This window comes from Zonotrichia leucophrys, unplaced genomic scaffold, assembly GCF_028769735.1.
Source record: "Zonotrichia leucophrys gambelii isolate GWCS_2022_RI unplaced genomic scaffold, RI_Zleu_2.0 Scaffold_486_38360, whole genome shotgun sequence".
Classification (NCBI taxonomy): domain Eukaryota; kingdom Metazoa; phylum Chordata; class Aves; order Passeriformes; family Passerellidae; genus Zonotrichia; species Zonotrichia leucophrys.
Window position 1 is genome coordinate 18,471 of NW_026992691.1, and position 19,890 is coordinate 38,360.

A 19,890-nucleotide genomic window follows, 5' to 3' on the forward strand; every position below is an offset into this window, starting at 1 on the left:
AGGAAAATTTTGGAAAGTCCTGGAAAAATCCTGAAAAAATCCCAGGAAAAAATCCCAGGAAAAAATCCCAGAAAATTCCCAGAAAATCCAGGAAAATTTTGGAAAATCCTGGAAAAATCCCAGAAAATTCCCAGAAAATCCCAGAAAATTTTGGAAAATCCTAGAAAAATCCCAGAAAATTCACAAAAAATCCCAGAAAATCCAGGAAAAATCCCAAAAAATCCCAGAAAATCCCGGAAAAATCCTAGAAAAATCCCAGAAAATCCTGGAAAAATCCCAGAAAACTCCAGAAAATCCAGGAAAAATCCTAAAAAATCCCAGAAAATTCCCCAAAAATCCCAGAAAATCCAGGAAAAATCCAGGAAAAATCCTAGAAAATTCTCAAAAAAATCCCAGAAAATCCAGGAAAAATCGCAGAAAATTCCCAAAAAACCCCAGAAAATTCCCAAAAAATCCCAGAAAATTCCCAAAAAATCCCAGAAAATCCAGGAAAAATCCCAGAAAATCCCTCCCAGCCTCTTTCCCAACCCCTTTCCCAAACAATCCCCAATAAATTCCAGAAGGTTCCGGTACCGACGGCGCCGGCGGCGGCGATGGCGGCGGCCTCGGAGAGCACGGCCACGATCCCGGCCCTGACGGCGGCGCCGCTGCGCCCGTTGGCGTCCAGGTGCTGCAGCAGCTGCTGGATCACCAGGTGGGAATGCTGCGGCTGGAAAAATGGGAATACTGGGGAGAAATTCCCGAAAATCTGGGATAATCCCTCGGCTCTGCCCGCAATTCACAAGGGTGCCCAAAATTCCCAATTTTTTTCTCCAGAATTCCTGCAGTTTTTCCTGGCATTCTCACCTTTTTTCCCCCAGGATTTCCCAATCTTTTCCCCAGAATTCCCAAGGTTTTCCCAAAATTCCCACAATTTTTCCAAGAATTCCCAAAGTTTCCCCACTGGAATTCCCACATTTTCCCTGAGAATTCCCAAGGTTTTCCTGCTGAAATTCCCACATTTTTCCCCAAAATTCCCAATTTTTCCCGGTATTCTCACATTTTTTTCCCCCAGGATTTCCCAAGATTTTCCTGAGAATTCCCAAGATTTTCCCAAAATTCCGTTGATTTTCCCAAAATTCTCTTTTTTTTTCCCAGAATTCCTGCATTTTTCCAGGATTTTCCTGGATTTTTCCAGGATCACCAGGTGCGAATGCTGGGGCTGGAAATGGGAATATTCCAGGGAAATCCCGGAATTCTGCCATAATCCCTCGGCTTTGCCCCCAATTCCCAAAGGTTCCCAAAATTCCCACATTTTCCCCGGAATTCCCAAGGTTTTCCCACTGAAATTTCCACATTTTCCACAAAATTCCCAATTTTTTCTTTCCAGAATTCCTGCAGTTTTTCCTGGCATTCTCACTTTTTTTCCCCTTTTTTTCCCCAGGATTCCCAAGATTTTCCCAAAATTCCCTTTTTTCCCCCCGAATTCCTCCATTTTTCCAGAATTCCTGCATTTTCCCAGGATTTCCCAATGTTTCTCCCCAGAATTCCCAAAGTTTTCCCAAAATTTCCAATTTTCCTCAGAATTCCCAAGCGTTCCCAAGATTTCCCGCATTTTTCCTGGAATTCCCAAGGTTTTCCTGCTGAAATTTCCACATTTTTCCCCAAAATTCCCAATTTTTTTTTCCAGAATTCCCCAATGTTTTTCCCCAGAATTCCCAAGGTTTTCCCAAAATTCCCACAATTTTTCCTCAGAATTGGCACCATTTTTCCAAGAATTCCCAAGGTTTTCCTGCTGAAATTTCCACATTTTTCCCCAAAATTCCCAATTTTTCTCCCCAAAATTCCTGCAGGTTTTCCTGGAATCCCTGCATTTTCCCAGGATTTCCCAATCTTTTCCCCAGAATTCCCAAGGTTTTCCCAAAATTCCCACAATTTTTCCTCAGAATTGGCACCATTTTTCCAAGAATTCCCAAAGTTTTCCCACTGCAATTCCCACATTCTTCCTGGAATTCCCAAAGTTTTCCCACTGGAATTCCACAATTTCCCCCAAAATTCACAAATTTTTTCCAGAATTCCCTTTTTTTTCCTGGAATTCCTGCATTTTCCCAGGATTTCCCAAGGTTTTCCCAAAATTCCCACCATTTTTCCTCAGAATTGCCACCATTTTCCCAAGAATTCCCAAAGTTTTCCCACTGGAATTCCCACATTTTTTCCTGGAATTCCCAACATTTTCCCTGAGGTTTCCCTGAGAATTCCCAAGGTTTTCCTGCTGAAATTCCCACATTTTCCCCCAAAATTCCCATCTTTTTTTTCCAGAATTCCTGCATTTTCCCAGGATTTCCCAATCTTTTCCCCCAGAATTCCCAAGATTTTCCCAAAACTCCCTTTTTTCCCCTAAATTCCTCCATTTTTTCCTGGAATTCCTCCATTTTTTCCTGGAATTCCTCCATTTTTCCAGGATTTTCCTGGATTTTTCCAGGATCACCAGGTGGGAATGCTGCGGCTGGAAAAATGGGAATGGTCCAGGGAAATCCCGGAATTCTGGGATTATCCCTCGCCTTTGCCCAAAATTCACAAGGGTTCCCAAAATTCCCAATTTTTTTCCCCAGAATTCCCATTTTTTTTTTCCTGGAAATCCCACATTTTCTCCCAGAATTGCTGAGGTTTTCTCCCCAGAATTCCCACAATTTTTGCCACTGGAATTCCCAAGGTTTTTCCCAAAATTCCCATTTTTTTTTCCTGGAAATCCCACATTTTTCCCCAGAATTCCTGAGATTTTTCCATAATTCCCACGTTTTCTCCAAGAATTCCTGCATTTTTTACCCCCAAGAATTGCTGAGGTTTTCCCACTGAAATTCCAACATTTTTCCCTGGAATTCCTGCATTTTCCCCAGAATTCCCAAGGTTTTCCTGAGAATTCCCAAGGTTTTCCTGCTGAAATTCCCACATTTTCCCCCAAAATTCCCAATTTTTTCCCCCAGAATTCCTGCCATTTTTCCATAAAGAATTCCTGAGGTTTTCCCTGCTCTAATTCCCACTTTTTTTCCCGAAAATTCCCAAGGTTTTCCTGCTGAAATTCCCACATTTTCCCCCAAAATCCCCACTTTTTTCCCTCCAGAATTCCCACTTTTCTCCTAAAATTCCCCAAATTTTTCCCCAAAATTCCCATATTTTCCCCAGAATTCCTGCCATTTTTCCATAAAGAATTCCTGAGGTTTTCCCTGCTCTAATTCCCACATTTTTTCCTGGAATTCCCACGGTTTTCCTGCTGAAATTCCCACATTTTCCCCCAAAATTCCCAATTTTTTTTCCTGTAATTCCCTTTTTCCCCTCAGCATTCCCACTTTTCTCCTAAAATTCCCCAAATTTTTCCCAAAATTCCCATTTTCCCCCATGTTTACCTGGATGGAGAACATGATGATCCGGAAGCAGCCGCGGGCGAAAACCTGCGGCTCCCACAGGGCGTGGCTGTCCAGGTGCCTGCAAACACCCCAAAATCTCATTTTTCACCCCAAAAATCCCATTTTTCACCCCAAAAACCCCCAGGATTTTCCCCAGAAAAATCCCCAATTTTTTCCCCAAAAATCCCATTTTTTTTCCCCAAAAATCCCCTTTTTTTTTCCCCAAAAATCCCATTTTTTCACCCCAAAATCCCTTTTTTTTTTACCCCAAAATTCCATTTTTTCACCCCAAAATCCCCTTTTTTCTCTCCAAAAATCCCGTTTGGCTTCCCCCAAAATCCCATTTTTTTCACCCCCAAAATCCCTAATTTTTTACCCCAAAAACCCCAGGATTTTCCCAGAAAAATCCCCAATTTTTTCCCCAAAAATCCCATTTTTTTACCCCAAAAATCCCATTTTTCTACCCCAAAATCCCATTTTTTTTACCCCAAAAATTCCATTTTTTCACCCCAAAAATCCCCTTTTTTCTTCCCCCAATATCCCATTTTTTCTCCCCAAAATCCCGTTTGGCTTCCCCCAAAATCCCATTTTTCACCCCAAAAACCCCCAGGATTTTCCCCAGAAAAATCCCCAATTTTTCCCCAGAAAAATCCCATTTTTCACCTCAAAAATCCCCAATTTTTCCCCAGAAAAATCCCAAATTTTCGCCCCAAAAATCGCCATTTTTTCGCCCCAAAAATCCCCTTTTTTCTTCCCCCAAAATTCCCTTTTTTCACCCCAAAAAACCCCTTTCTTCTTCCCCCAATATCCCATTTTTTCTCCCCAAAATCCCGTTTGGCTTAAAAATTCCCTTTTTATCCCCAAGATTTTCCCCAGAAAAATCCCCATTTTTTTCCCCAAAAATCCCATTTTTCACCCCAAAAATCCCCAATTTTTCCCCAGAAAAATCCCCAATTTTTCACCCCAAAAATCCCATTTTTATCCCCAAGATTTTCCCCAGAAAAATCCCCAATTTTTTTCCCAAAAATCCCTTTTTTATCCCAAATTTTTTCCCCACAAAAATCCCCAATTTTTCCCCAAAAATCCCCAATTTTTTCCCCCAAAATCCCCATTTTTTTCCCCAAAAAAATCCCCAATTTTTCCCCAGAAAAATCCCCAATTTTTCCCCAGAAAAATCCCCAATTTTTCACCCCAAAAATCCCATTTTTTACCCCAAAATCCCCTTTTTTCTTCCCCCAAAATCCCCTTTTTTCTCGCCAAAATTCCCAATATTTTTCTCCCCAAAGCCCCAATATTTCCCCTTATAAATCTCCATTTTTTTCCTCCAAAAATCCCCAGATTTCTCCCCAAAAATTCCCATTTTTTTCCCCAAAAATCCCCAATTTTTTCCCCAAAAATCCCAAATTTTTTCCCCTAAAAAATCCCAAATTTTTCCCCAAAAATCCCGTTTTTTTCCACAAATCCCCAATTTCTCCCCCAAAATCCCCAATTTTTTCCCCCAAAATCCCCAATTTTCCCCAAAAATCCCCAATTTTTCCCCAAAAATCCCCAATTTTTCCCCCAAAATCCCCAATTTTTTCCCCAAAAATTCCCAAATTTTTTACCCCAAAAATCCCCAATTTTTCACCCCAAAAATCCCCAATTTTTCCCCCAAAAATCCACAACTTTTCCCCAAAAATCCCCAATTTTTTCCCCAAAAATCCCCAATTTTTTCCCATAAATCCCCATATTTTTCCCCAATTTTTTCCCATAAATCCTCATTTTTTCATCGAAAAAATTACAATTTTTTTCCAAAAAAATCCCAATTTTTTTCCCAAATAATCCCAATTTTTCCCCATAAATTCCCATATTTTTCCCCAATTTTTTCCCATAAATCCCCATATTTTTCCCCAATTTTTTCCCATAAATCCTCATTTTTTCATCAAAAAATTACAATTTTTTTTCCAAAAAATCCCATTTTTTCCCATAAATCCCCATATTTTTCCCCACTTTTTTCCCCATAAATCCCCATATTTTCCCCAATTTTTCCCCATAAATCCCCATATTTTTCCCCAATTTTTTCATCAAAAAATTACAATTTTTTTTTCCCAAGAAATCCCTATTTTTTCCCAAATAATCCCAATTTTTCCCCATAAATCCCCATATTTTTCCCCAATTTTTTCCCCATAAATCCCCATATTTTTCCCCAATTTTTTCCCCATAAATCCCCATATTTTTCCCCAATTTTTTCCCATAAATCCCCATATTTTTCCCCATAAATTCCCATATTTTTCCCCAATTTTTTCCCCATAAATCCCCATATTTTTTCCCAATTTTTTCCCATAAATTCCCATATTTTTTCCCAATTTTTTCATCAAAATATTTCAATATTTTTTCCAAAAAAATCCCCATTTTTTTCCCAAGTAATCCCATTTTTTCCCCATTTTTTCCCCATTTTTTCCCCATAAATTCCCAATTTTTTCCCAATTTTTTCCCCATAAAATCCCAATATTTTCCCCAATTTTTCCCCCAATTTTTTCCCCATAAATCCCCAAATTTTTCCCCATTTTTTCCCCCAATTTTTTCCCCATAAATCCCCATATTTTTCCCCAATTTTTTCCCCATAAATCCCCATATTTTTTCCCAATTTTTCCCCATAAATCCCCATATTTTTCCCCATTTTTTCCCCATAAATTCCCATATTTTTTCCCAATTTTTCCCCAATTTTTTCCCATTTTTTCCCATAATTCCAGGCCGTTTCACTGACACGAGGACGGCCCTGAGGGCGTTTTTGATGTTGCTCCGCCAGCTCCCAGGGGCTCCCCAGAAACCCCATTTTTTTCCAAAAATCCCCATTTTTTCTCCATATATCCCCCATATTTTATGCCATAAATTGCCCATTTTTTCTCCCATAAATTGCCCAATTTTTTCCCATAAATCCTCATTTTTTCATCGAAAAAAATTACAATTTTTTTCCAAAAAAATCCCAATTTTTCCCCATAAATCCCCATATTTTTCCCCATTTTTTTCCCCAATTTTTCCCCATAAATCCCCGGATTTTTCCCCAATTTTTTCCCATTTTTCCCATAATCCCGGGCCGTTTCACTGACACGAGCACGGGCCTGAGGGCGTTTTTGATGTTTCCGAACTGGGCCCTCCCCAGCAGCTCCCGCAGGCACCGCTCGGCCAACTCCCAGGGGCTCTCCTGCGCATGCGCATCGGCCGCCGCCGCCGCCTGCAGCGGGGACGGGCAGCGGCTGCGGGAGTGGGGAAAAACCGGGAAACCCGTCAGGGGAATAACGGGAATAGTGGGAATGGGAACGGGAATAATGGGGATAATGGGAATGGCAGCGGGGACGGGCAGCGGCTGCGGGAACGGAAACAACGGGAATGAGAACGGGAATGATAACGGGAATGGGAACGGGAATGGGAACGGGAATAATGGGGATGGCAGCGGGGACGGGCAGCGGCTGCGGGAACGGGGAAAAACCGGGAGTGAGAACGGGAATAATGGGAATGGGAACGGGAATAATGGGAATGGCAGCGGGGACGGGCAGCGGCTGCGGGGAATAATGGAAATAACGGGAATGATAACGGGAATAATGGGAACGGGAATGGCAGCGGGGACGGGCAGCGGCTGCGGGGAATAACGGGAATGAGAACGGGAATGGGAACGGGAATGGGAACGGGAATGATGGGAATGGGAATAATGGGGATGGCAGCGGGGACGGGCAGCGGCTGCGGGGAATAACGGGAGTGAGAACGGGAATGATAACGGGAATGATAACGGGAATGATAACGGGAATGATAATGGGAATGATAACGGGAATGATAACGGGAATGATAACGGGAATAATGGGAATAATGGGAATGGCAGTGGGGACGGGCAGCGGCTGCGGGAACGGAAACGACCGGAGTGAGAACGGCAATGGGAACGGGAATAATGGGAATGGCAGCGGGACGGGCAGCGGCTGCGGGAGATAATGGCAGTGAGAACGGGAATGGGAACGGGAATGATAACGGGAATGGGAACGGGAATGATAGCGGGAATGATAACGGGAATAATGGGAATGGCAGCGGGGACGGGCAGCGGCTGCGGGGAACGGAAACGACGGGAGTGAGAACGGGAATGGGAACGGGAATGGGAACAGGAATGGGAACGGGAATGATAGCGGGAATGGGAACGGGAATAATGGGAATGGCAGCAGGGACGGGCAGCGGCTGCGGGAGCGGGGAACGGAAACAACGGGAGTGAGAACGGGAGTGATAGTGGGAATGGGAACGGGAATGGGAATGGGAATGATAACGGGAATAATGGGAATGGGGAAAACGGGAATGACGGGAATAGTGGGAATAATGGGAATGGCAGCGGGGACGGGGAGCGGCTGCGGGAACGGGGAAACACCGGGAAAGCGGTCAGGGGAATAACAATGGGAATGGGAACGGGAATGATAACGGGAATAATGGGAATAATGGGAACAATGGGAATAAGGGAAGTAACGGGAATAGGAATGGGGAAAATGGGAATAACGGGAATAACGGGAATGGCAGTGGGGACGCGGAGCGGCTGTACAGAGATGCGTTATCCCCGTGCACTATCCCCGTGCGTTATCCCGGTGTGTTATCCCCGTGTGTTATCTCTGTGTAATTCCTGTGCGTTATCCCCATGCATTATCCCCGTGCGTTATCCCCGTGCATTATCCCCGTGTGTTATCCCCGTGCGTTATCCCTGTGCGTTATCCCCATGTAATTCCCGTGCGTTATCCCGGTGCGTTATCCCGGTGCATTATCCCCGGTGCATTATCCCCGGTGTGCTATTCCCATGCATTATCCCCGTGCATTATCCCTGTGCGTTATCCTTGTGTGTTATCCTGGTGAGTTATCCTCGTGCATTATTCTGGTGCATTATCCCCATGTAATTCCTGTGCATTATCCCGGTGCGTTATCCCTGTGCATTATCCCGGTGCGTTATCCCCGTGCGTTATCCCCGTGCGTTATTTCCATGTGTTATTTCCGTGCGTTATCCCAGTGCATTATCCCAGTGCGTTATCCCGGTGCATTATCCTGGTGCGTTATCCCCGCGCATTATCGGCCTGCGTTATCGCCCTGCGTTATCCCCGTGCATTATCCCCATGCGTTATCCCCGTGCGTTATCCCCGTGTGTTATCTCTGTGTAATTCCCGTGTGTTATCCCCGTGCGTTATCCCGGTGCGTTATCCCGGTGCGTTATCCCCGTGCATTATCCCCGTGCGTTATCCCGGTGCGTTATCCCGGTGCGTTATCCCCGTGCATTATCCCTGTGCCTTATCCCCATGTAATTCCCGTGCATTATCCCGGTGCATTATCCCCGTGCGTTATCCCGGTGCATTATCCCCGTGCGTTATCCCGGTGCGTTATCCCCGTGCGTTATTTCCATGCGTTATTTCCATGCGTTATCCCGTGCGTTATCCCGGTGCGTTATCCCCACGCGTTATCCCCGCGCATTATCGGCCTGCGTTATCGGCCTGCGTTATCACCCTGCGTTATCCCGGTGCGTTATCCCCGTGCGTTATCCCCATGTGTTATCCCCATGTGTTATCCTGGTGCGTTATCCCCGGTGCATTATCTCGGTGCGTTATTCTCGTACTATCCCGGTGCGTTATCCTGGTGCATTATCCCTGTGTGTTATCCCCGTGCGTTTTTCCATGCATTATTTCCATGCGTTATCCCCGTGCGTTATCCCCGTGCATTATCCCGGTGCGTTATCCCCGTGCGTTATCGGCCTGCGTTATCAGCCTGCGTTATCGCCCTGTGTTATCCCCGTGCGTTATCCCCGTGCATTATCCCCATGCGTTATCCTCCTGCGCTATCCCCGTGTAATTCCTGTGCGTTATCCCCGTGCGTTATCCCTGTGTAATTCCTGTGCGTTATCCCCATGCGTTATCCCCATACATTATCCCTGTGCGTTATCCCAGTGCGTTATCCCCGTGCGTTATCCCGGTGCATTATCCCCGTGTGTTATCCCCGTGCGTTATCCCCGTGCCTTATCCCCATGTAATTCCCGTGCGTTATCCCAGTGCGTTATCCCCCGCCCCGCGCACCTGTGGGCGTGCTGGAGGTTGAAGAGCAGCGAGGGCACGATCTTGTCCATGTGCTGCGGCTCCCAGATGTTGGCCTGCAGCTCGTCGTTCACCGTCTTGCGCACCACGCCCTGCAGGCCCCGGATCCCCGACATCCGGATCCTGGAAATCCGGAAAATCCGGGAATTCCATGGGAATCCCAAATCCCATCCCGATCCCGCACCACGCCCTGCAGGCCCCGGATCCCCGACATCCGGATCCTGGAATTCCAGAATATCCGGGAATTGGGAATTTCCCAAACCCAAATCCCATCCCGATCCCGCACCACGCCCTGCAGGCCCCGGATCCCCGACATCCGGATCCTGCAATCCAGAAAATCCGGGAATTCCATGGGAATCCCAAATCCCTTCCTGATCCTGTTCCACGCCCTGCAGGCCCGGATCCCCGACATCCGGATCCTGCAATTGGGAAAATCCGGGAATTCCATGGGAATCCCAAATCCCATCCCGATCCCGCACCGCGCCCTGCAGGCCCCGGATCCCCGACATCCGGATCCTGGAATTCCGGAAAATTCCGGGAATTCCATGGGAATGATAAATGATCCCAAACCCCTTCCTGATCCTGTTCCACACCCTGCAGGCCCCGGATCCCCGACATCCGGATCCTGCAATTCCGGAAAATCCGGGAATTCCATGGGAATCCCAAATCCCATCCCGATCCCGCACCACGCCCTGCAGGCCCCGGATCCCCGACATCCGGATCCTGGAATTGGGAAAATCCGGGAATTCCATGGGAATCCCAAATCCCATCCCGATCCCGCACCACGCCCTGCAGGCCCCGGATCCCCGACATCCGGATCCTGGAATTGGGAAAATGCAGGAATTCCATGGGAATCCCAAATCCCTTCCTGATCCCGCACCACGCCCTGCAGGCCCCGGATCCCCGACATCCGGATCCTGGAATTGGGAAAATCCGGGAATTCCATGGGAATCCCAAATCCCATCCCGATCCCGCACCACGCCCTGCAGGCCCCGGATCCCCGACATCCGGATCCTGCAATTGGGAAAATCCGGGAATTCCATGGGAATCCCAAATCCCTTCCTGATCCTGTTCCACACCCTGCAGGCCCCGGATCCCCGACATCCGGATCCTGGAATTGGGAAAATCCGGGAATTCCATGGGAATCCCAAATCCCATCCCGATCCCGCACTGTGCCCTGCAGGCCCCGGATCCCCGACATCCGGATCCTGGAATTGGGAAAATCCGGGAATTCCATGGGAATGATAAATGATCCCAAATCCCATCCTGATCCTGTTCCGCGCCCTGCAGGCCCCGGATCCCCGACATCCGGATCCTGGAAATCCAGAAAATCCGGGAATTCCATGGGAATCCCAAATCCCATCCCGATCCCGCACCACGCCCTGCAGGCCCCGGATCCCCGACATCCGGATCCTGCAATTGGGAAAATCCGGGAATTCCATGGGAATCCCAAATCCCATCCCGATCCCGCACCACGCCCTGCAGGCCCCGGATCCCCGACATCCGGATCCTGCAATTGGGAAAATCCGGGAATTCCATGGGAATCCCAAATCCCATCCCGATCCCGCACCACGCCCTGCAGGCCCCGGATCCCCGACATCCGGATCCTGGAATTCCATGGGAATGATAAATGATCCCAAATCCCATCCCGATCCCGCACCACGCCCTGCAGGCCCCGGATCCCCGACATCCGGATCCTGCAAATCCGGGAATTCCATGGGAATCCCAAATCCCATCCCGATCCCGCACCACGCCCTGCAGGCCCCGGATCCCCGACATCCGGATCCTGCAAATCCAGAAAATCCGGGAATTCCATGGGAATCCCAAATCCCATCCCGATCCCGCACCACGCCCTGCAGGCCCCGGATCCCCGACATCCGGATCCTGGAATTGGGAAAATCCGGGAATTGGGAATTTCCCAAACCCAAATCCCATCCCGATCCCGCACCACGCCCTGCAGGCCCCGGATCCCCGACATCCGGATCCTGGAATTGGGAAAATCCGGGAATTCCATGGGAATCCCAAACCCCTTCCTGATCCTGTTCCACGCCCTGCAGGCCCCGGATCCCCGACATCCGGATCCTGGAATTCCATGGGAATGATAAATGATCCCAAATCCCATCCCGATCCCGCACCACGCCCTGCAGGCCCCGGATCCCCGACATCCGGATCCTGCAAATCCAGAAAATCCGGGAATAGGGATTTACCCAATCCTAAATCCCATCCCGATCCCACACCACGGCCTTTTTCCCCATTATTCCCCATGTGTTTCCCCCATTTTTCCTGGGGTTTCCTCCGTTTTTCCCTGTAATTTTTCCCATTCTTTTTCCACCTTTTTCCCCCAATTTTCCTGATTTTTTTTTCCAATTTTCTCCATTTTTCCCGTTATTTTTCCCATTGTTTTCCCCCTTGTCTCCTCCATTTTTTCCTGGTAGTTTCCCCCATTTTTCCCCCTTTTTTCCCATTATTCCCCCCATTTTTCCCCATTTTTTTCCCACGTATTTCCCCCAATTTTCCTGATTTTTTTTTCCAATTTTCTCCATTTTTCCCCCTTTTTCTCATTATTTTCCCCATTGTGTTTCCCTGATTTTTCTCATTGTTTTCCCCATTTTTCCCCATTTTTTTCCCACGTATTTCCCCCAATTTTCCTGATTTTTTTTTCCAATTTTCCCCCATTTTTCCCGTTATTTTTCCCATTGTTTTCCCCCTTGTCTCCTCCATTTTTCCTGGTAATTTCTCCCATTTTTCTCATTGTTTTCCCCATTGTTTCCCCCATTTTTCCCCACTGTTTTTCCACGTTTTTCCCTTGCAATTTTCCCACTATTTTTTTCCATTTTTTCCCCATTTTTCCTGGTAGTTTTCCCCATTTTTCTCATTGTTTTCCCCATTTTTTTCCCACGTATTTCCCCCAATTTTCCTGATTTTTTTTTCCAATTTTCCCCCATTTTTCCCGTTATTTTTCCCATTGTTTTCCCCCTTGTCTCCTCCATTTTTTCCTGGTAGTTTCCCCCATTTTTCCCCATTGTTTTCCCACGTATTTTCCCCCTCAATTTTCCCAGTATTTTTTTCCACTTTTCCCCATTTTTCCTGGTAATTTTCCCCATTTTTCTCATTGTTTTCTCCATTGGTTTCCCCACGTATTTCCCCCATTTTTCCTGACGTTTTTTTTCCAATTTTCTCCATTTTTCCCGTTATTTTTCCCATTGTTTCCCCCTTGTCTCCCTCCATTTTTTCCTGGTAGTTTCCCTCATTTTTCCCATTGTTTTCCCCATTTTTCCTGGTAGTTTCCCCCACGTATTTCCCCCAATTTTCCTGATTTTTTTTTTCAATTTTTCCCATTTTTCCTGGTAGTTTTTCCCATGTGTTTCCCCCTTGTCTCCTCCATTTTTCCTGGTAATTTCTCCCATTTTTCTCATTGTTTTCCCCATTGTTTCCCCCATTGTTCTCATTCTTTTCCCCCTTTTCTCCTCCAATTTTCCTGGTAGTTTCCCCCATTGTTTCCCCATTTTTCCCATTGTTTTCCCCATCATTTCCCCCCATTTTTCCCCATTGTTTTCCCACGTATTTCCCCCAATTTTCCTGGTTTTTTTTTCCAATTTTCTCCATTTCTTTCCCACGTATTTCCCCCAATTTTCCTGATATTTTTTTCCAATTTTCTCCATTTTTCCCGTTGTTTTTCCCACTGTTTCCCCCCTCACCTGTCCCTGACGTCGGGGTCGCCGTGGTCGGAGTGGCACATCTCGCTGAAGCGCGACACGAAGAAGTCGTAGCTGCGGTGGTACGAGGGCGTGTCCTCCTCGATGTTGGCAAACTTCACAAACTGGGAAAAAAAACGGGGTGGAAAAATGGGAATTCCCATCGGGATGGCCGGGAAAATCCCCAGGAAAATCGCCCCAAAAATCGCCCCAAAAATTCCACCCAAAATTGGGAATTTTCAGGTTTATTGGGAAAAAAATAGCTGGAAAAATGGCTGTGAAAATCACCCTGAGAACGGCCCCAAAAATCACCCGGAATTCCACCCAAAATTGGGAATTCTGAGGTTTTTAGAAAAAAATCACCCCCAAAAATCGTCAGAAAAATCGCTCCAAAAATCACCCGGAATTCCGCCCTAAATTGGGAATTTTTGGTTTTTCCAAGGAAAAATTTCCCCCCCAAAAAAATCACCCTGAAAATCACCCAGAATTCTGCCCTAAATTGGGCATTTTCTGGTTTTTCAGGAAAAATTACTCCAAAAATCACCCCAAAAAATCACCTAGAATTCTGCCCTAAATTAGGAATTTTCAGGTTTTGGGGAAAAAAATTGCCGGAAAAATGGTGGTGAAAATCATCCTGAGAACGGCCCCAAAAATCACCCGGAATTCCACCCAAAATTGGGAATTTTCATGTTTATTGGGAAAAAAATAGCTGGAAAAATGGCTGTGAAAATCACCCTGAGAACGGCCCCAAAAATCGCCAAAAATTCCACCCAAAATTGGGAATTTTCAGGTTTATTGGGAAAAAAATAGCTGGAAAAATGGCTGTGAAAATCAGCCTGAGAACGGCCCCAAAAATCGCCCGGAATTCCACCCAAAATTGGGAATTTTCAGGTTTATTGGGAAAAAAATAGCTGGAAAAATGGCTGTGAAAATCACCTGAGAACAGCCCCAAAAATTGCCAAAAATTCCACCCAAAATTGGGAATTTTCAGATTTATTGGGAAAAAAATAGCTGGAAAAATGGCTGTGAAAATCAGCCTGAGAACAGCCCCAAAAATTGCCAAAAATTCCACCCAAAATTAGGAATTTTCAGGTTTATTGGGAAAAAAATAGCTGGAAAAATGGCTGTGAAAATCAGCCTGAGAACAGCCCAAAAATTGCCAAAAATTCCACCAAAATTAGGAATTTTCAGGTTTATTGGGAAAAAAATAGCTGGAAAAATGGCAGTGAAAATCAGCCTGAGAACGGCCCCAAAAATCACCCGGAATTCCACCCAAAATTGGGAATTTTCAGGTTTATTGGGAAAAAATAGCTGGAAAAATGGCTGTGAAAATCACCCTGAGAACGGCCCCAAAAATTGCCAAAAATTCCACCCAAAATTGGGAATTTTCAGGTTTATTGGGAAAAAAATAGCTGGAAAAATGGCTGTGAAAATCACCCTGAGAACGGCCCCAAAAATCACCCGGAATTCCACCCAAAATTGGGAATTTTCAGGTTTATTGGGAAAAAAAAGCTGGAAAAATGGCTGTGAAAATCACCCTGAGAACGGCCCCAAAAATCACCCAGAATTCCACCCAAAATTGGGAATTTTCAGGTTTATTGGGAAAAAAATAGCTGCAAAAATGACCATGAAAATCACCCTGAAATTGGCCCCAAAAATCACCCGGAATTCCACCCAAAATTGGGAATTCTGAGGTTTTTAGAAAAAAATCACCCCCAAAAATCGTCAGAAAAATCGCTCCAAAAATCACCCGGAATTCCGCCCTAAATTGGGAATTTTCAGTTTTTCCAAGGAAAAATTTCCCCCCAAAAAAAATCACCCTGAAAATCACCCAGAATTCTGCCCTAAATTGGGAATTCGGGGATATTTGGGAAAAAGAATCACCCTAATAAATTGCCCGGAATTCTTCTCTAAATTGGGAATTTTTCCGGTTTTTAAGGGAAAATTTCCCCTAAAAATCACCCTGAAAATCACCCAGAATTCTGCCCTAAATTGGGAATTTTCAGGATTTTTTTGGGGAAAAAGAGCTGCAAAAATGACCATGAAAATCACCCTGAAATTTGCCCCAAAAATTGCCCAGAAATCTGCCCTAAAATAGGAAATTTTCAGGTTTTTCAAGAAACAATTTCCCCAAAAAAATCACCCTTAAAATTGCCCAGAATTCTGCCCTAGATTGGGAATTTTCAGTTTTTCCAAGGAAAAATTTCCCCCAAAAAAATCACCCTGAAAAATCACCCAGAATTCTGCCCAAAATTGGGAATTTTCAGGTTTATTGGGGAAAAAATAGCTGGAAAAATGGCTGTGAGAATCACCCTGAGAACGGCCCCAAAAATCACCCGGAATTCCACCCAAAATTGGGAATTTTCAGGTTTATTGGGAAAAAATAGCTGGAAAAATGGCTGTGAGAATCACCCTGAGAACGGCCCCAAAAATTGCCAAAAATTCTGCCCTAAATTGGGAATTTTCAGGTTTTTAAAAAAAAAATTTCCCCCAAAAATCACCCTGAAAATCACCGGAATTCTGCCATATTTGGGAAAAAAAATCACCCTGAAAAATTGCCCAGAATTCTGCCATAAATCGGGAATTTTCTGGGTTTTCCAAGGAAAAATTGCCCCAAAAATCAGCCTGAAAATCACCCAGAATTCTGCCCTAAATTGGGAATTTTCAGGTTTTTGGGAAAAAAGAGCTGCAAAAATGACCATGAAAATCACCCTGAAATTTGCCCCAAAAATTGCCCAGAAATCTGCCCTAAAATAGGAAATTTTCAGTTCTTTTTAAGAAAAAAATTGCCCAAAAAATCACCCCAAAAATTGCCCGGAATTCTGCCCTAAAATGGGAATTTTCAGGTTTTCCCTATTTTTCCCCAGGAATTTCCCATTTCCCCCCCCCCCATTTTTCTCTCAGGAATTCCCATATTTTCCCCCATTTTTTCCCAGTAATTCTCCAATTTTTCCCCAGGAATTCTCCCATTTCCCCCCCTCCATTTTTCTTCCAAGAAATTTCAATTTTTTCTCATTTTTTTCCCCTGTTTTTCCCCCAGGAATTCTCCAATTTTCCCCAGTTTTTTCCCCATTTTCCCCCATTTTTTTCCCATTTTTTCCTCAATTTTTACCCATATTTTTCCATAATTTTTAGCAATTTTTCCCCCATTTTTTCCCCATTTTTCCCCATTTCTCACGGAGTTGGTGCCCAGGATCTGCAGGTCGGGCTTGTCGGACTCGAGAGCAGAAATTCCCCAATTTTTCCCCCCTTTTCCCCCCATTTTTTCCCCATTTTTCCCCAGTTTTATTCCACAGCTTTTTTGCCATTTTTGCCCATTTTTTCCCCATTTTTCCCCATTTTTTTCCCATTTTTCCCCATTTTCCCCCATTTTCTCACGGAGTTGGTGCCCAGGATCTGCAGGTTGGGCTTGTTGGACTCGAGAGTAGAAATTCCCCATTTTCCCCCATTTTTTGCCCATTGTTTATCAATTTTCCCCCCATTTTTTCCTCCATTTCTACCCATATTTTTCCATAATTTTTAGCCATTTTCCCCCATTTTTGCCCATTTTCCCCCATTTTCTCACACAGTTTGTCCCCAGGATCTGCAGGTCGGGCTTGTCGGACTCGAGAGCAGAAATCCCCCAATTTTTCCCCATTTTTTTTCCATTTTTTCCTCCATTTATACCCATATTTTCCCATAGTTTTTAGCCATTTTTTCCCCATTTTTTCCCCCATTTTTCCCCAATTTTCCCCATTTTCTCACTCACAGAGTTTGTGCCAGGATCTGCAGGTCGGGCTTGTCGGACTCGAGAGCAGAAATTCCCCATTTTCCCCCATTTTTTGCCCATTTTTCCCCCATTTTTTCCCCCATATTTTTCCATAATTTTTAGCCATTTTTCCCCATTTTTTCCCCATTTTTTTCCCATTTTTCCCCATTTTCTCACAGAGTTTGTGCCAGGATCTGCAGGTCGGGCTTGTCCGACTTGAGAGCAGAAATTCCCCAATTTTTCCCCATTTTTTTCCCATTTTTACCTCCATTTCTACCCATATTTTTCCATAATTTTTTGCCATTTTTTCTGCAGTTTTTTCCAATTTTTGCCCATTTTTCCCCCATTTTTTCCCATTTTTCCCCATTTTTGCCCATTTTCTCACAGAGTTTGTCCCCAGGATCTGCAGGTCGGGCTTGTCGGACTCGAGAGCAGAAATTCCCCATTTTCCCCCATTTTTTTCCCATTTTTTCCCCCATTTCTACCATATCTTTCCATAATTTTTTGCCATTTTTTCCCCATTTTTGCCCCATTTTTCCCCATTTTCCCCCATTTTCTCACAGAGTTTGTCCCCAGGATCTGCAGGTCGGGCTTGTCGGACTCGAGAGCAGAAATTCCCCATTTTCCCCCCATTTTTAACCCATTTTTTCCACCATTTCTACCCATATCTTTCCATAATTTTTTGCCATTTTTCCCCCATTTTTTTCCCCATTTTTCCCCATTTTCCCCCATTTCTCACAGAGTTGGTGCCCAGGATCTGGAGGTCGGGCTTGTCGGACTCAAGAGCAGAAATTCCCCAATTTTTTCCCCATTTTTTTCCCATGTTTACCTCCATTTCTAACCAAATTTTTCGATAATTTTTAGCCATTTTTTCCGCAGTTTTTTCCCCATTTTTCCCCATTTTTTCCACAGTTTTTTTCCATATTTTTCCCCATTTTCCCCGTTTTCTTGCTCACGGAGTTGGTGCCCAGGATCTGCAGGTCGGGCTTGTCGGACTCGAGAGCAGAAATTCCCCAATTTTTCCCCCATTTTTTACCCATTTTTCCCTCCATTTATACCCATATTTTCCTATAGTTTTTAGCCATTTTTCCCCCATTTTTTTTCCCATTTTTCCCCATTTTTCCCCATTTTTCCCCATTTTCCCGCTCACGGAGTTTGTTCCCAGGATCTGCAGGTCGGGCTTGTCGGACTCAAGAGCAGAAATTCCCCAATTTTTCCCCCATTTTTTCCCCATTTTTTCCTCAATTTTCACCCATATTTTCCCATAATTTTTAGCCATTTTTTCCCCATTTTTGGCCCATTTTTCCCCATTTTTGCCCATTTCTCACAGAGTTGGTGCCCAGGATCTGCAGGTCGGGCTTGTCGGACTCGAGAGCAGAAATTCCCCAATTTTTCCCCCAATTTTTCCCCATTTTTTATCAGTTTTCCCCCCATTTTTTTCCCTGTTCTTTCCCCATTTTTTCCATAGTTTTTTCCATTTTTGCCCATTTTTCCCCCATTTCTCACAGAGTTGGTGCCCAGGATCTGCAGGTCGGGCTTGTCGGACTCGAGAGCAGAAATTCCCCAATTTTTCCCCATTTTTTATCAATTTTCCCCCCATTTTTTCCCTGTTCTTTCCCCATTTTTTCCACAGTTTTTTTCCCCATTTTTTTCCCATTTTTCCCCATTTTCCCCCATTTCTCGCTCACGGAGTTTGTGCCCAGGATCTGCAGGTCGGGCTTGTCGGACTCGAGCAGTTTGGCCACCATGGTGAGGAAGCTCTCCACGAACAGGTTGATGCTCTGGCAGTGGCACGCCAGCAACAGCTGGTCCAGGGCTTCCATGGCCACACGCACTGACCTGGAACGGGATAAATTATCCCGGGATAAACCACGTCCCAGGGTCAGTTATCCTGGGATAAACCACGTCCCATGGTCAGTTATCCCGGGATAAATCCTGTCCTGGGATGGGTTATCCTGGGATAAACCACGTCCCATGGTCAGTTATCCTGGGATAAATCCTGGCCTGGGATGGGTTATCCTGGGATAAACCACATCCCATGGTCAGTTATCCCGGGATAAATCCCAGTTATCCCAGCATGGCCAGCAACAGCTGGTCCAGGGCCTCCATGGCCACACGGACTGACCTGGAACGGGATAAATTATCCCGGGATAAACCACGTCCCAGGGTCAGTTATCCTGGGATAAACCACGCCCCAGGGTCAGTTATCCCGGGATAAATCCCAGTTATCCCAGCATGGCCAGCAACAGCTGGTCCAGGGCCTCCATGGCCACCCGGACTGACCTGGGACAGGAACGGGATGGGTTATCCTGGGATAAACCATGTCCGATAGTCAGTTATCCTGGGATAAACCACGTCCCATGGTCAGTTATCCCGGGATAAATCCCAGTTATCCCAGCATGGCCAGCAACAGCTGGTCCAGGGCTTCCATGGCCACCCGGACTGACCTGGAACGGGATGGGTTATCCTGGGATAAATTATACAATGGGATGGGTTATCCTGGGATAAACCACGTCCCATGGTCAGTTATCCCGGGATAAATCCTGGCCTGGGATGGGTTATCCTGGGATAAATCCTGGCCTGGGATGGGTTATCCTGGGATAAACCACGTCCCATGGTCAGTTATCCCGGGATAAATCCTGTCCTGGGATGGGTTATCCTGGGATAAACCACGTCCCATGGTCAGTTATCCTGGGATAAATCCTGGCCTGGGATGGGTTATCCTGGATAAATTATACCCCATGGTCAGTTATCCTGGGATAAATCCTGTCCTGGGATGGGTTATCCTGGATAAATCCTGTCCTGGGATGGGTTATCCTGGGATAAACCACGTCCCAGGGTCAGTTATCCCGGGATAAATCCCAGTTATCCCAGCATGGCCAGCAGCAGCTGGTCCAGGGCTTCCATGGCCACCCGGACTGACCTGGAACGGGATAAATTATCCCGGGATAAATTATACCCCATGGTCAGTTATCCCGGGATAAACC

The 19,890-nt window shown here is 45.5% G+C and overlaps 1 protein-coding gene across 1 annotated transcript in view; it reads right to left on the minus strand.

The window, feature by feature from the left end:
* LOC135441765 (protein EFR3 homolog B-like) overlaps positions 1-19,226 on the minus strand; it is a gene marked incomplete at its 3' end in the record, with an annotated part of 36,793 nt that extends 17,567 nt beyond the window's left edge. The window contains exons 1-7 of the mRNA XM_064701314.1: positions 19,187-19,226; positions 18,592-18,770; positions 13,159-13,280; positions 9,443-9,583; positions 6,473-6,619; positions 3,384-3,462; positions 574-709 (exon numbers count right to left, since the gene is read on the minus strand). Of these exons, the coding sequence (XP_064557384.1) occupies positions 574-709; positions 3,384-3,462; positions 6,473-6,619; positions 9,443-9,583; positions 13,159-13,280; positions 18,592-18,770; positions 19,187-19,226 (844 nt within the window). The remainder of the gene's footprint in view (positions 1-573; positions 710-3,383; positions 3,463-6,472; positions 6,620-9,442; positions 9,584-13,158; positions 13,281-18,591; positions 18,771-19,186) is intronic.
* Positions 19,227-19,890: the final 664 nt, after the last annotated feature.